The 16,427-nt window shown below is 33.5% G+C and overlaps 1 protein-coding gene across 2 annotated transcripts; it reads right to left on the reverse strand.

Moving 5' to 3' along the window:
• Positions 1–821: 821 nt before the first annotated feature.
• Positions 822–14,368, reverse strand: LOC110687913 (DExH-box ATP-dependent RNA helicase DExH9-like). Of its 2 annotated transcripts, XM_021864567.1 has the most exons (15): positions 13,774–14,368; positions 12,128–12,328; positions 11,822–12,040; positions 10,517–10,855; positions 10,003–10,107; positions 8,179–8,289; positions 7,306–7,556; positions 6,938–7,061; positions 6,560–6,842; positions 6,001–6,155; positions 5,663–5,812; positions 5,359–5,591; positions 4,591–4,855; positions 1,329–1,638; positions 822–1,213 (listed from the first exon to the last, which is right to left on the reverse strand). In XM_021864567.1, exons 1-14 carry the CDS (start codon positions 14,020–14,022, stop codon positions 1,360–1,362), a joined length of 2,964 nt encoding a protein of 987 aa, XP_021720259.1. In that variant the 5' UTR covers positions 14,023–14,368; the 3' UTR covers positions 822–1,213; positions 1,329–1,359. The 2 variants fall into 2 exon arrangements, with proteins under 2 accessions (XP_021720259.1, XP_021720251.1); XM_021864559.1 differs by having other exon boundaries at positions 822–1,638.
• Between the last annotated feature and the right edge of the window lie 2,059 nt (positions 14,369–16,427).

Here is a 16,427-nt window from a genome sequence, read left to right on the forward strand (position 1 = left end):
TGATGGCTTCAGCTGATGTTAAGGAATAGTAGTAATGCATGTTTCATAATTATAAATTTATAATGCATAACCAATTTAAGGGTTTTTTTTTTTTTTTTTTTAAGTTCATATAGAGTATTACAATGTTGTAAAAAAAAAAAATATATATATATATATATATATATATATATATATATATATATATATATATATATATATATATATATATATATATATATATATATATACGTATTATAATAAACTCGTATAAATATTTTGGAATCTACGTATCGAAACCAACCTAATAAGATTCTACCTATGCAATATCTTATACTTTAAGACTCTTAAAAACACCACATTGATTTTACAATCCTTTAAAACTTTAATTTAAAAACCACCCATAATAGACATAAAATTAATTTTACTACTATCTCTTACTTTGATTCTGGTCAAGTTTCCGAGTGTAAGACCCATATAACGAATATTTTGACCATTTTAAAGTCTTTTCTCCTCAATTTGTTCCTTTAAGACTAATCCCTTGGTTTATATACTTTATTTACTTCCATAAACTAATCCCCATGGTTTATATACTAATTTGAAGATTTTGGATTTTAATGTTTTTGATCTTATACTTAAAAAAAAAATAAAAAATAAAAAAATAAAAAAAAAAAAGAGGAAATTTCAAATGTTGTTATAAATTAGAATAAAGGGAAAGTGATGAGAACATTTTGAATGAAAGAAATTAAGTGTTAAAAACTTATAGAAATGTAGTTTTCAACAACAATAAAAAAAACCACCACTGGTTTCACATAAGATTGCTGAAACAAAAAGAAAAGCTCAAAAGGATAAATCCTGAGTCTTGATGTTGTTACGATAGTGACTGGAAGATGAGCGTTATGATGCACAACAAAAGGAAGAAAATTTGCAAAAACGGTACAATAACAGATTCCATTCACCTTGAGGATAGAATATACATTATCAAGTTTAGTATTGGTACAAATTAAAAATTAAAAATCTAACAAAATTGATTAACTAGATTCTGGTAGGCTATGGATCATCAAATAAGTTAACAGAAGCACCTCTTAATCGACTCTAGTCTGTAGGTGTTGCATTATAATTATTGCATTACTTGGAGCTGTCGTACATGTTGGAGTAGCTTTTTCCATCTGAAATTCAAGCTCTCGACTTGACTTCTGGGCTGTAGCCAAGGCGTAGTGGCTTCTTTTTCATGCGCCTAATATAAAATGTTGGAAATGTCATGTCAACTGCATTGGGCTCAATCTATGTAGTAATCTTCAAGTTTGTGGACAGATCCATAAATTGAGCATGAATTTTACAAAAAATCTCACCAAGCAAACGAAGACAAATATGGTTCAGAGATTATAAGTATAATGATGCAGCAAAGACAATATCCCTTTTAATCATGGAGACAGCGTCTTCAAACTTAGATTCAAGCTCTATTTCCCCAATAGATTTAGCTGCGAGAATGAGTTGCTGAAGGACTTCTTCCAATCTCCTAATAGCCCTGATCAAACTTCCCTCAAAAACCTGTGTAATTTCCATGATCTCATAGAATTTGGATCCTTTAGCCCAGGCATAGACTGCCTCCATTATATCAGGCCGGAATGAGCTCACAAAATTCTCAACATCAATTTGGACCTATCGTTAAAAAAGAAGAATGATGTCAAATAGCCAAGTACAAAGAGGAATTTTTGGTCAGTACCAAAATAAACAAAGCCATCATATATGTGGATCAGAAAGTTTCTCTTCAAAATTTAAAGCTTCTCTTCAAATTTAAGATGGGAAATTTAATTTCATTTTTCAGTGCATGTTTTATTGCCTAATATGTTTCTTCTTTGTCTTGATTTCCCACAAAATTTCAAGGAAACCCGTATAAAAAATGAAATGGACACAAATAAACATTGAGCTAATTTGGCTGAAATGCAATTCATGATAATCAGTCCACTTATACAACATCATTCAATTGCCCACACAGTCCCACGCTTGACATTGTGTGGTATTACCTGTTTTTCTTAAAGCTATTAACATACACTGTTTGAACACATAAAGGCAAATGGAATGTGAGTGATGTGATATGGTGAGTGTAGGAAAAAGAGATGAAGAAGATTTAAAAATGTGAGTGGGTGGATCCGTGGATGAGTGTAGGAAAAAGGGGTTTGAAAAAATGGAAAAAAGGTGAAAGTGTTCACAAATTTCAGAAACGGGATAAAACAGAAAGTGTTAATAGCCTATAGAAACAGAAGTGTTATGAGCACTAAGAATCTTTGCACACAAAGTAGGCACAACCAAAGGTTTGAGAAAAGAAAATCTGACTGCAACATAATCTTTTGAACATCGCAGCTACAAAATTTTAGCCAGGCTACATTTTCATTTTGGCACTTTCAACAATGTCACAAGAATATGAATTTAATAACTAAAAACCTAAAACATTTTTAATGATTACTGTAGCAACTAGGAAGAGCCAGGCAATTTAATTCTACACTGTCCAAGACAGGTGGCCTTAAACACCCAGCAAATGCTCCCAAACATTAAGACAAAACCAACTACAAGCCTTCGCATAACGTATCATGGGCATTGGCAATCCCATTGTCATCAAATAAGGAAACCCATTTGAGGATTAGTTTGAGGTGAGAGGCAGGTAGGTGGATGGAAAACAGGAATGTCCAAATGGAAAACACTTCTCTCTCACTTCCAATTTATCAATTTCTTCTCACTAATCCAGTAATCCTTAAAAGGAAATTTTTTTATTTGACTACCAAAAAATAATTAATTACATTAGTCACTTGAGCAAGTGCTCTAAGGGTTTTGCTCTTCTTATCAGATAAAACAAGCAAATTATCAACCAAATCACTTAATAGCAATTCAGAAAAGCAAGTTCAAAGAAAATCAATTCAAGGAAAAAAAAAATTCAGAATAGTTCAGTAAAAATCAATACTCCAAAATTCCTCACATTATAATAATATTTACTTGATTCACAATTTATTCTGCTTGAACCTATCATCTATTCAACCTTTAAATTTATCAACAAACCTACTATCACATGTTAGGGTTACTAGTTTGTCATCAAATTGGTATTCCTTACACGTGAAAGTAGGTTTCAATTTGTTCGATGCTGAACAAATTAACTAAATGAGTTAAGTTCAAAAATACATCAGATTTGATAATTTGGTAATTAAAATAGGCAAAATTACACTCATTGACACAAACTTTGGGGAGTTTTGCAATTGTTGACAGCAACTTATACCACTTGTTAGACTGACACCAACTTGTTAAAAAAAGAATAATAATAACATTAAATCATTTTAAGCATTTTATAAATGAATTAAGTAGTATGAAATCAGTAATTTATTTTTAATTACTGCTTAATTTATTTATTTTTGTAAATTCCCAAATTAAAACATGAAACGAACCCCAAAACTCTTTCTCTCTCCTCGTTCTTCAATCATCTTCTCTGCCAGTGCCAACTCTTCCTTATCTTCATCATCTTCTCCCACAAATAAGTACTACTTGGAAGTGAAGGAATGATGTGAAACATCTCTATGGATGTCCAAATTGATGTGAATTTTTTAAAATGGTACGACATTGATAATTCGTGATATAGAGGTTTATCAATCGTTTGAAAAAATGAGAACAAAGATCTGAAAATGGAGATACTGATTAAACAAGATTATGGCAGCTTTAATTTCCGTATGAAAGTTATCATTGTAAGATTTTGGAAGAGGAACTAAAACCATTGACACCAAATTAAGCTTCATGAAATTGTCTCCTTTTGCAAAAAATTATCAACCATTGATACCAAATTTTAAGGAAAGATGATTAAGGGGAAAGTAAGTAGAAATGAGTGAAACAGGAAAAAAAAAAAAAAAAAAAAAAAAAAAAAGAGATGAGAAATACTTCAGAAAGGGGAGAGAGAAGAATTGGGTTCTATTTTACTTTTATTAATTTGGTTTTTTTAAAAAAAAAAAATAACTCATGAAAATAAATTACAATTTCATAATTCATTTATGAATGCTTAAGATGATTTATATAAAGAAAACTTCAACTATGTAGCAAGTGGGCCCACTTAATATCATTAATGTTATTTTTGTACCTTTTGGAACAAGTTTGTGTCAATCTAACAAGTGATATAAGTTGATGTCAATTAATGTGAAACCCCCCAAAGTTGGTGTCAATGAATGTAATTTTGCCATTAAAATATTCTAATTTAAACACCACTGATTTTGTAACATGTATAAGTATAATCTATTTTTGGTTAGTACGAAAATATAGATACTTTCAATAACTATCATCAATATTGTTCTTTTCCTTTCATATCCAAACAGAATTTAAGATGTGATTATTTACAGGTTATATATACTTTTATTTCTATATTACCTATAATAATAATAAAGTTCAAAAGAACAAGGGCCAAAGTGGAGAGGAATAGCTTCAACAACCAATGATAATGATAATGCAGCTTGTATTGGTTTTTACCCACGCGTGTGTGTGTGTGTGTAAGAGAGAGAGAGAGAGAGAGAGAGAGAGAGAGAGAGAGAGAGAAGAGGGGGGGGATGCTAAAAGCAAAGAAAACATGATTGTTAAGCTAGCTACCTTGCACTCAAGCTGGACTTTGGCAACCCTCCTAGCTGTATCTTGTAACTGTACAAAGAGCAGCTCAAGTTCTTCTCTAGGTTTTTGAGCATCGTGAAGTTTTTCTTGCCATACAAGACATGATAAAAGGGCCACCATATCTTCTAACTTTATGTCTTTAAAAATGCCACTGAACATAAGCTCTGTTAGTGTCAACTCATCAGCACTACTAATTTCAGAGGCTACCTTCCCCTTCAACTCCACAACATCTTCATTGGTAACATACCTGCAAGAGAGGGGGTGGGGGGAGGAGTAACATCATTAAATGCAACAACCAAATTTGTGGCCTCTAGAGATCAGGTAAGCATATTGAACATGAAGAGCATTTCAGACTAACCTATTCGTAACACAAACAGAACAAAACATTGTCAGATAGTCAGCATCAAATAAGATTATATCATAATTTATTGTAAAGCTAGATACTTATATTTTATAGGTTAAAATTTGAAGCTCCTGTATCATGGCTGGAATGTTTATGTTTAGAGACTAGAAAGACAGCAAATCATCTGAAGACACCATTGATAGGTTATGGTAACCTTAGTGACATGCATGTATTCTAGTAAGAGACAAGGAGGTTGATGTCTAACCGTAGAGAAGAAATTTTCTTTCTTGATGCTAGGGAAAATCAAGTTTGAAGGGCAAATATTATTAACGTATTAAAAACAGCGAGAATATAATTTTTCACAAAAGCACTAATGAGCTAGACCAATAAAGACAAAAAAATGTTACCCAAGCCGCCTCAAAACTCGTTTCCTTGCTTTGAGCTCATCTTTGAATGCTAATGCAGTAGACGTCCTCATTTGTCTTTTAATAGACTTTATCTTGGCAGCAAGTTCTTGCTTCTTATGCAACGTTTTAAGTTTCTCCTTAATCAAAGGAGATTTTGCCACTTCATGCTTGTCAAACAGACTTTCCAATGCTTCAATTCTGCGAACAGCCTTTCTGTATGAGCTGCTTTGAACCTGAAGGATATACATAAATTGAAGTAAGCTGATAGGAAGTAGCAAAAGGGATGAAATCTCAATTAGTCTACCTTCATATCTTCTTCAGGATCTAGCAAAGGAACTCCATCCTTAGAAAACCTGGACAGAACTTCTGATACTTTCTTCAAAGTGTTTTCTCGAGCCTCTAATGGCAAAAGATCCTTGGACATAATCACACGTATGCTACTCACATTGTAAACCTGGTGTAGTCGGTCCATTAGAATTCAAGCTTTAACAGTTGGAGTGCTCCAAAAATTAAACTGGGGGTGCTTGTAACAAGTTAACTATGTCTCAAAACGAGTATAGTAGATTTGCTAAAGTAAAAAGTATTTACAGTCATGAAAGAAAACATATACAGGAAAATCTAATAAACAAAAGGTGATTTTACCTGAGAAAGTGGAACAGACACTACAATAGGCTCTCCTGAATCCTTCAGTGGAACAATTTTAGTAGTTTTCTTTGCTCCATCCTCTCTGCTCACCATGCATTTTGCAAGAACATCTACAGTGTAGCGTGCATCCTCTGGCTTTTTACTGCCTTCATCTGACGAATATTATAAACATAAGCAAACAAGCTACTAATAAAATAGAAACTGGTGACTTACAGACTAGATCATACTTAACGGATACAGAAAAGGATAAAGAGATGATACAAACACAAGAGAAAGCCATCCCAAAAATATCTATTAAATTACTTGAAAACACTTCAAGACACTTTTGTCACCTATAATCCCCCACAAATTTTTAAAACATTAAAAAATTGTTTGCTACTTTCTTTTCTTTTACTTTGCGTGTTTGTTTAAAAAAGTTATTTCATGTAAAGATATTAGCTATAAAAGATATCATCAAGTGTCCCACATTCATAAAAGTATATTAAAAATAAAAACAAAGTACACGTCATTTATGGTATCAAAAATATATTGGAGTGCGCAGATGAGTGTCACCCACCATCAGAAACACTCTTAATCCTTCGAAAATTTATAATGACACCCCAAGTCACATTGTCCTCAATGGAGAAAGATGGAAGATCTTCATCAGTTCTTGTGCATTCAATGCATACAAGTCTTCCAGGCTGCAAGAAAGGTAAGCAATACTTGGGAGAAAAAACAATATCACGCACATCTTTCTTTATAGTTTTGTATTGCTCGAATAAAGAGTAATAATTCTTCAAGCTTTCTTCCTCATCAATAATAATTGAATCCCTCTCCTCTTTAAGCTGTTTAGCTTGCCTCTGAAGAGAAATGAAGTCAAAAACTAGAAAGCAGCATGCATACTGAAAAAAAAAGTTCCTCAGACTAAAAAAAATTCCAGGATGTCAATACTAACCTCCAAATCAGGAATGGCACGATCAGCTTGAAACTGATAGAATGAGTCACGGAGCAAATTTTCAGGGTTACCATCTTCACACCGCAATTGATTCAAAAGCATGTTGTAGCTCAGATGAAAGGCACTTCATACAAAGAAATTGGTGTCAGACAATATTTGCAGGACAAACATTTCATGAATAATTATCCGGCATATACAGACCTTGGCAATCCAAATGAATTATGATTTTTGTGATACTATTGGTACTTTGATAGATAAATAAAAAGACACACTATGTCAGCTCAAAATGCAGTGAGGTCGGTAGATTATTCTCTCCACATAACAATAACTCAAAGTACCACCACCACAAAAGCAATATAGATGGATACCTGTTCAAACTATCAGCATTCCCTTTAAGCATCATCTTGGCAGTTGAAGGTTCAAGCTTCTCATCCACCATTAGAATACATATTCCACGCTCATCAATACCTCGCCGACCAGCACGACCGCTCATTTGTATATACTCTCCACTAGAAATCCATCGAAACTTATCTCCATCGAACTTACGGACATTTGTAAACACAACGGTCTTTGCAGGCATGTTCAAACCAATGCTAAAGGTCTCTGTTGCAAACAAGCACTGAAGAAAATTCATTCAATTTGGCATTCTCGCATAATAATCATTCTTCAAGACTCATTAACATTAAATAAAAAGTAGCATGTACAAATGGTGTACTCAAAGTTGATCAAACATGTAAAGAAATTCTATATTCCCTCTGTATTTAATTAATTGCTCCACTTTTCTGGACACGGAGTTTTAAGAGGAATAGTAGAAAAACATTAATTTATGATTGAAGTGAGGTTTGAAGAATAAAAAAATCTGAAAAAGCAAAAGTAGGTAACAGGGTATAAGTGGGGAGGAGAGAGAATATGAAAAATATTAAAATATGATGTGAAGGGACCACTAGTGGGGAGGAAAATGGTAAAATATTGTTAAAAGTTTCCAAAACAAAGGAAACGAAGCAATTATTTGAATACGGCCGCAAACAGAAAGTGGAGCAACTAATTAAATCGGAGGGAGTACATACTAATATCCAATTTGAGTTCAAAAATCTTAACACTCGTAGAGTTCTCTTAAAAACCCTTATAGGATCTTTTAGACAATATTTACACAAGTAATCACCAAGTTCAACATAACAACAATAGCCCATTAGACTCTACATGATCACAATTCATAAATTGCATGATGTGTGCCATTTTACCTTGATAAGCCCTTCTTGAAATAGAATTTCAATTACTTCCTTCAGAATTGGAAGCAAGCCAGAATGGTGAACTCCTATCCCACGTTTTAAGAGAGGTAACAGATTTGTAACCTACACAACATCAAGAACACAAGAGTTACACAACAGTTTAAAGCACGAGTATTACAAATTAAAAATAATGACAAAACATAGCAGTGGTGTGGGGAAGAAGTGTATTTGGGAAAGTTAGCCACTTGTATAGTATTTCCACCCCTTTTTTTTATCGCAACGTTGGGGATATCGCGCTTGCCAATGCAATTTACAACTTAAATATCATAAGTTGTATTGTAATAAAAATTATAAAAAGTTTATATTATGAAAATGTATTTCGAGACGAATCTAACAAGATCCTACATGACTATTTTTTCCACCATATAAATCACAAAAGACGATCAAAGGAGTGTGTGCGATAGTGTAAAACTCCAAATGTTGCGATTAAAAGTACTGAGGAAGTATATGATATCCCTCATCATACAAAATAGACCTCGCACACTGCATTCGAGAAAGAAAAATGCTATTGCATGTATTAAAGACTTAGTTTACATAAAGTATCCTCCTCACATAGACATGTTAAACACATTTATTGGTTCAGGTTTGGGCTGGTCAATCTAAATTTATGGGCTATATGTTCATTTCTATACCATGGTTTAGTTGGATTCAGAAGTTTATCAATAAGATTCTGTCGGTATTTCTTGACCAAGTCAAATCAAGTTCTAGGGCTAGGTTCAAATTTTACAATATTTTCCAAAAAATAAAAAGGGGAGGGGGGGATTGAACTGATTCAGAAGCTTTATATTCAGGTTTTGATTCCAATCTAAGATTAGCAAGTTGAAGTTTTTCCAATTCACTTCATGCATCAAAGTTGCCAGATTGAAGCCTCAAATGTATCCTCTAAAGCTGGATGTCTACCTCTTGTTCTTGTTGAACACTTGAAGATTGTCCCAAATAATTTTGATAAAAAATGCTCAACCACAAGGCTTAGCAACCAATGTAACCAAATATTAGCAAGACTAGAGGGGCAAACTAAGGCACAATTCTTCTTAATTTAAAACTAATAAAGTAATGAGCAACAGTAACACTAGCTTTAGTAAAGCAGAAAACAGCAATCGAATATTAAAGACATAAAAGAAAGCTTCAAAATCTTGCCTAATGCACACCTTTGCTTAAGCAAATTGAGGTACCCAAGGGATGATCACCCAATGAGCAGGAAAGATTTTAAACCTATGTTCAAGATCATTTAATGAACATCTTTCCTTAGTCTAACGATTACCATCTAACAGTTTTGAACACAATTTATACAGATTTTCCCTCTTCTAACTCCCACTGAAGAAGTATAATACATTCAAGTAAATGCAAAAAACACATTCACAATTGCAGAATAACTCATTTTAAATCAGTTAGATGTGCACATGGTGATAATAGATGTCTGAAGCTTAGGCATAGGGTGAAAGGCGGATGGACAAGACTAGACCTCATAAAGCATACATCTATTATCGAAATTTTTTTTATCCTTGCATTAATTCAGAGGAGAAAGTAGTTTCTTCATATTTAGGAATCACAATGCCATGTTTTCATATTATTAATTTAAGAAGAAAAAAAAATCGTTACGAGATTAGAGCCCAAACAATATAAGAGATAAGTCACGCTCTTGCAAAAAAGAGCAACTCAAAACACAAATAGATACTTAGTTTTTTGTTCATTTTTCTCTCAAAGACGAGTACTCTTTAAAGACTCAGAAGTACTATATAAAGAATTGAAATAATTAAACAGCAGATATGCAGTAACCTGAGGGAGCTTCTTGTCATCATCAGACAGCATGTCCATCGCACTCCAGAAAATAGGTTCTATGTTCGCCTTTTCATCGTCCCCATTCAAATCCATCTTTGCCATCTAAAAGACAACAAAAGAGCAAAGACTGAAGAACACAAATAGATAAGTAAAGTGAAAACAGAACAGTGATGTTATTCTTGCATGACAGAAATAGAAGAGTATCTCTAGCATTAAAATAGTAAAAGCAACAATTAGCACAAAATCAATAACCAGTTAAAAACTATAGCATAAACACATGTTTGAAATTTCAATAAATCCAAAGCCGCCAATAATGTTTCTAGGTAGCAAACAGAGACATAAAAAGAGGTCATAAGTTTTGACAAAAGTGACCCAACATGCCCAAGCTAAACGTAGCAAGTTAACATAACATCAAAATATATAAAAGGTAGTATTTTAAATTAGAATCTACAAGCAGTCAAGTTCAATCTCAATATACTGAAGAGGGTGATAACTAGTACGGCTTCCTTACCTGCATGGCGAGAAATTCACACTCTCTTTTGCTGAAGCTAAACAATATAACAGGATCATACTGACGCTGTATAAGCATTTTCACCAGCTTGAAGATATCACTTTCTTCTCCCAACTTACCAACAACCACACCTTTTTGCCACTTCCCATTCTCTCTCTTCTTTTCACCCTCAGCAGCAGGGGCAAGAGCATTCAAGGCTTTCTGGAAACTATCTTCACGAAATTTGGCCTTCTCATCCACCACCAAGTACAGGCCTTTTCCACCTGAAGGAAATATATAATGTTGAAGCGGTGTTGGCCGATAATCTGTATATACAATATGACATGGTTGCTGGTGAACCTGCATCAGCAATACTACATTCAGCCATCGTGAAGTAATTGTGGAAGTTCAACATCACAAGGATTTTTTAGTGAACTATACTATGTAGCATAATCACATTTAGCTATAGCTCAGATATTCAATCACATAGTAGACTTTCATTACTCTACAAAAAAGTGGCTCTAAGAAGTCCAGACCAAGACATTATTGAGTATGTAGATGAATGTATAAGACGAAGATAAAAACATAAATCCTTTTAGATTTGTGAAAAGAATTTTTCAACTTCGATTCAAATTGGAGAGAGTATCCAGAGTGATAGAAGTTTAACAAATGCAGTAAATATTCAAAGCTCTTGATGTTTCGTTTAAATAATAGGATTTTTTTTTACTTTTACCGCCTTACAAAACCCGGTTTTGGATTTAATTACCTTGAATAATTTTATTTTTACATTTTAGCACCTTTAAAAAAAAATTATTTTATTTTCCCACCATTTAACAGATTCCATTCTTGAATCCATTGGTGGCAAATCAAAATACATTTTTTTAAGGTGGTAAGTCACGAATTTGATATTAAAATTGAACTATATAAATATTGTTTTGTATTAAACGACCTCCGTCATCCATGAATCCATTAACTGGTGGCAAAACCATAGTAAAAAAATACTTTAAGCTGGTAAAATACACAAATTAATATATAACAGCATATATCAATTTAGTCTCCATGAAATATCACTAATGACCCAATATCCTATCTGACCCAAAAAAAAAATTGTGCAATAGGAAGCTAGTAACTAGGGTTTAATGTTAGTATCCGTAGCAAGAGAGAAACTGATCATATATATAAGCCTAAATCCTTGTGCAATATGATATAAAACATACCAAAATTGAGGAATAATACCATACCACATTCACATAGGACACTAAGACTTAACACAAAAATAATCGAGGATCACATAGAAATCCATCAAAATACAGGCAGATATTTCACCTTAGCAACCCAATCTGCAAACTCCTTAGCGTTAGGTACAGTTGCTGATAGGAAGACAAACCGAGAGTTCTTTGGAGCCATCACTATGCTCTCTTCCCATACCACACCTCGTTCCTTATCACGCATATAGTGAACCTCATCAAATATTGCCCATGCAACCTCTCTTGCAATTTCAGATCCTCTATACTGCATACTTCGCCAGATTTCTGTTGTCATCACCTGCACATTGACGTAATTTAGAAACCTAAAATAAAATATTATAGACAACAAGCATACAACTGCCACACGTAGCCAACAACAACTTACCAAGCAAGAAGCATTAGGATCAATGGTGACATCTCCTGTCATTAAACCAACATCTGAAAATTCTTCTTTGAATTCTCGATATTTCTGGTTGCTAAGAGCCTTGATAGGGGAAGTATATATGACTCTTTGCTTGTTCCGCAACGACATAGCAATTGCATATGAAGCCACCACTGTTTTTCCAGCTGAGGTATGAGCTGACACCTAATATCAAGAATAAGTTAATACGCTGCAACTCAAATTTTAACAGAAAACAATCATTACAGAAATAAGGGGAACCTCCACGGCTCCACCTAAAGTAGCAAGTATAATACCAACAAGCAGTCATAATACCAGTGGAAGATTAAAATTTCAACGGAAATTCACCCGGAAAAAAAATGTCCACCTATTCTGAGATGCAATTAAGCATTTATCAAATTTTTAAAGCAGCACACCCTCTGTCTCAGATCAAATATTTTGTCCTCCTTTCCATTTTAATTGAACAAATTTGTCTCTTTTTTTTTTTTTATCAATGCTTATAATACACTGTTCTACTAAAATTATTCTTATTAGTTTGTTCCACTGTTTTAAGTGTGTTTAAAATCAGCTAACATTAATATATAGAAATGAAAGGAGAGATAAAGGACCTCCAATTCGAATAAGTGACGAAGAAAGATAAAAACAACTATTACAAAGGGATTATCATGGGATGATCTTACAAAGGGGGCATTTTTGTTCACAAAATGGTATGAGTTAGGAATCAAGTATGAAATAAAGATGGTAGGGAGTTGTAACTTGATAATTAATACTATGCATTTGGTTATGAATGAGCATTCCTCTTTCATTTGATACCTAAAGTTATGGTATAGCTCCCCTCGAAAGTGTCTAAACCCCATGCCTAGTGGGTTTGAGGTATGGATTTGAAAATTGGAATTTCCTTAAACAAACACTAGGTATGGGTTTCACCTATTCTAAACCCATACCCCGTACCAAAATTATTTGAACCAAGCACCCCCTAAGTGTACTGGATTAGATTAAAAAGTTACATAACATATTCCTCATCAGCCTAAAGATCATCAACAGCCTTCCTATTTGTCGAAAATTTCAAACCTTGTGAACATTAATTCTGAAAGGATAAGAATGCAATTGTGTAGTATCAATACTTGTTTCTTTCTACATAAGAAGTTAAGATAATTTTTTGCAATGTGGTAAGCTATGCATTGCCTCTACACCCACCCTCTGACAAATTGATGTTTTACTAAACATCCTTAAACTTTTTGATCCCCATCCGCCCTTTTATACATCTGACCTTGCTTATTGCTTTGATAAATTGAATTATATAACTCCAAAAGGGTATGTATATGATCTATGGATGACATTAACACCCCTTTGTAGATATTTTACTCCTTAATCTATATACTATGTATATAGGAATTTCAATTTATACAACAATAATAAACTACATATATGCTCCAAATATCTAAACCTTAACAAAGTACTATGTCACAATCAACAGGAGAGTGTAAGTTTGAAAACTCACTCTAATGAAGCACTTGATAGTATACTATCAAATTATCACTATAACATAGTCATAAAAATCAAACGAACATTTTACAAATAACCCAGAAAAATTCAGCAAAATCCCAGAAAAATTCAGCAAAAACCCTTACCACAACAGACTCGCAATTTTCAAGGCACTTGATAGCTTCAGACTGAAAAGGGTCAAGGGAGAAGGGGAATTCCTTAGCAGGGGTAGAGGTTGAAGAGTTGGTAGAAGGAGGGACATAGCCTTGAGGGTATGAAACGTCATGGAAGCAAGCAATAGTGTTGTTATCTTCTCTCATCATTTTAAGAGGTGGTGGTTTAGACCCCATTGTTGGGTTTTCTCCATCTATTGATTTCCTCTTAGCAGAGCCCATTGAGTTTGTTATGGCGGCACACAGAAGAGAGGGTGGAGAATGGAGGCGCCGAGTTATGGGTGCTGCGGCTGTTTCAGGTTGGACCCAATTTGTTTGTCAATCAAAGGGTATTTGGGAATTGGGATGACACATATCTCTTCGTTAAAATATTTCCGCCATATTCTTTTTTTTTTTTTTTCGCAGCAATTTTTGTGTGCGGCTAGCCACACCGTCAGATGACACATCAAATAACCCTTGATCGATGAGTAACCTTTAACCGAGTAACCCTTAATCGACCAAGTAATCTATGACCGACTTAGTAATCCCTAACTGATTAAGTAACCCCTAACCGAGTGAGTAACCCCTATAGCTCTAACAAAGTAACTCCCACAATGGTTGGTCACACGATGGCCAGCCACATATAAAATTTTGTGTTTTTTTCGTCTTTGATGAATTGCAAAAAGATTTATTTATCGAGTAAGCATAGTCCACCACCTGGTATAGGGTTCCCTTGCCCAATACCTCAATAAAATAATATTTTTTGCAAATTAAAAAAAGGCAAATGTTTATAGAAAAGGTAAAAGGGATAAGGGTAGGGTAAAAAAAAATAGAACCAGGTGGTAAGTTTATTTCCCCTTTCCCGCAAAAAAATCTCCTGGCGCCGGAGTGTAAAAGGGGAGAGAGAAATTACGAGGAAACCTGATGCGGTGAACAATCTTGTTAAAACTCCGGCAAAAACTTCCCGAAGCGGCGGTTGAATTCGAAATCAAGTATAGTGAAGTGGGAATTTTGTTTGGCTAGAAGATTTTAGATAAATTAGGGTTTGTAAAATAATTAAGTCATTGTTTGTTGTTTGGTAGGAAGTATTGTCAATGGAGGTTGGTAAAGGTTCTACGAAAAATTGGGAAGAACGCGAGTTGCAGCATGAAGTTGAAATTGCGAGTCGGGTTTGAAAGAATTGAAGTTGAGGTATGTTGTTTATTTATGAGTAATTGATGGAGATGTTCCTGTATGAATTGAATTGGAAAGATTTATTTAGTGGATTTTAGCTTTTGATGGTAGTATTATTGTATTTTAGCATTAGTATATAATTAATTTTGGTAGTACTATATTTGATTGATTCATGCTATATTAATGAGTTTGGGTAATGGTTTGATGATTGTGAGTTTACTCTTCCTCTTAATTGATGTAAAAAAGACTTTTTAGGTTTTATTGTCTTAATTCTTGACATCTACATTTGTCAAGCCATTCTTGACATATACATCAACTGCAAGATTTAAATCTGGATTTTGTTATACTAGTCAATTTTCAATTTTTTATTCTACATAATTATATTTTTATTTATATTGTTTTATGTGGTGGTGTGTAGAAATTCCAATGTCTATCAAATGAAATGAGAATGAAGCAAGGGGTATAATATAGTGTAGAGTGTGGATGCTCAGTGTCTTATTTTCCTGGACAGTAGCAAAGTGCGCAATTCTTACTATTTGTAGCTAAAAAAAAGGCATTTGGGTATAGTTGTTTAAGTTGAGGATTGAAATTTGTATGATTAGTTTTAATTGGTAGGAAAATTGCAGAAAACCTAACAAGTTGTTAATTATCTTGCCATTAGAATGTTGCACTATGTTAGGTAGTACTTGGATACAAGGATTTAATTTTAACTAGTATTTTTAATCGCTCTATCAATCCGAGTTATGGAGGTTCTTAATTTGTTTGATGTAGTGGGGAATCACTAGGAATAGTGAAAATACGAAGTTATCTTGGCCTACTGAGATAATCTATGAGCCTCATAATGCTATTAAGGTAAGAGAGAATGTTAATGTTACGATTCAAATGAAGTTTCATGAGGCAAAAGGATGCAGCGTAGTATTAATTGAAGCATGATCATGTTTTTTTTTTTTTATAATGCGTAGTTGCCTTTTGTTTCATGTTTTTGCATAATTTTTTTTAATATAAAATGGTTTCCTTGATATATAATAAGTGCTAAATTTCTCCTAGACACAAATGTTGATGCAAATTTTTTACCAATATTATCTTTAATTACCCATAAGTATAAATTAGAATAATTGAAAATCAATAATCACAAACATTAGTCAAAGTAGGTCAAATGAATAACACAAGCGGGATATTATTACGTAGTATATTAAGTTAATTTCCACCAAATATAAGAAACTTTGAGGAAAATCGTTCATACAAATGTGTTCCACATTATAAGTGGTTTCCCATTGAGCAACGCAATGAGCAACTACAATACCCCCCACCACTACTAAAATCCGGATAAATAACAACAGTTATTCTACGACAGCTAGCAAAACTGTCGTAATTTTTTTATTCTACGACGGTTTTTTAGTTGTCAATATTACAATGGTTTTTTAAACCGTCGTTGAGTTACGACAATTTTTAGCCAGTAAAACTGTCACAATAGA

The sequence above is a fragment of the Chenopodium quinoa genome, unplaced genomic scaffold (genome assembly GCF_001683475.1).
Source record: "Chenopodium quinoa cultivar QQ74 unplaced genomic scaffold, ASM168347v1, whole genome shotgun sequence".
Classification (NCBI taxonomy): domain Eukaryota; kingdom Viridiplantae; phylum Streptophyta; class Magnoliopsida; order Caryophyllales; family Amaranthaceae; genus Chenopodium; species Chenopodium quinoa.

Bases quoted from the DNA above. Each gene is read 5' to 3' on its own strand.
- LOC110687913 (XM_021864567.1), bottom strand. From the start codon at position 14,022: ATGGGCTCTGCTAAGAGGAAATCAATAGATGGAGAAAACCCAACAATG. The intron at 10,856-11,821 runs GTGAAATATCTG...TTGCTGATGCAG, and splicing joins TTGCAGATTGGGTTGCTAAG to GTTCACCAGCAACCATGTCA. The intron at 7,062-7,305 runs GTATCCATCTAT...CTTTGTATGAAG, and splicing joins AATGCTGATAGTTTGAACAG to TGCCTTTCATCTGAGCTACA.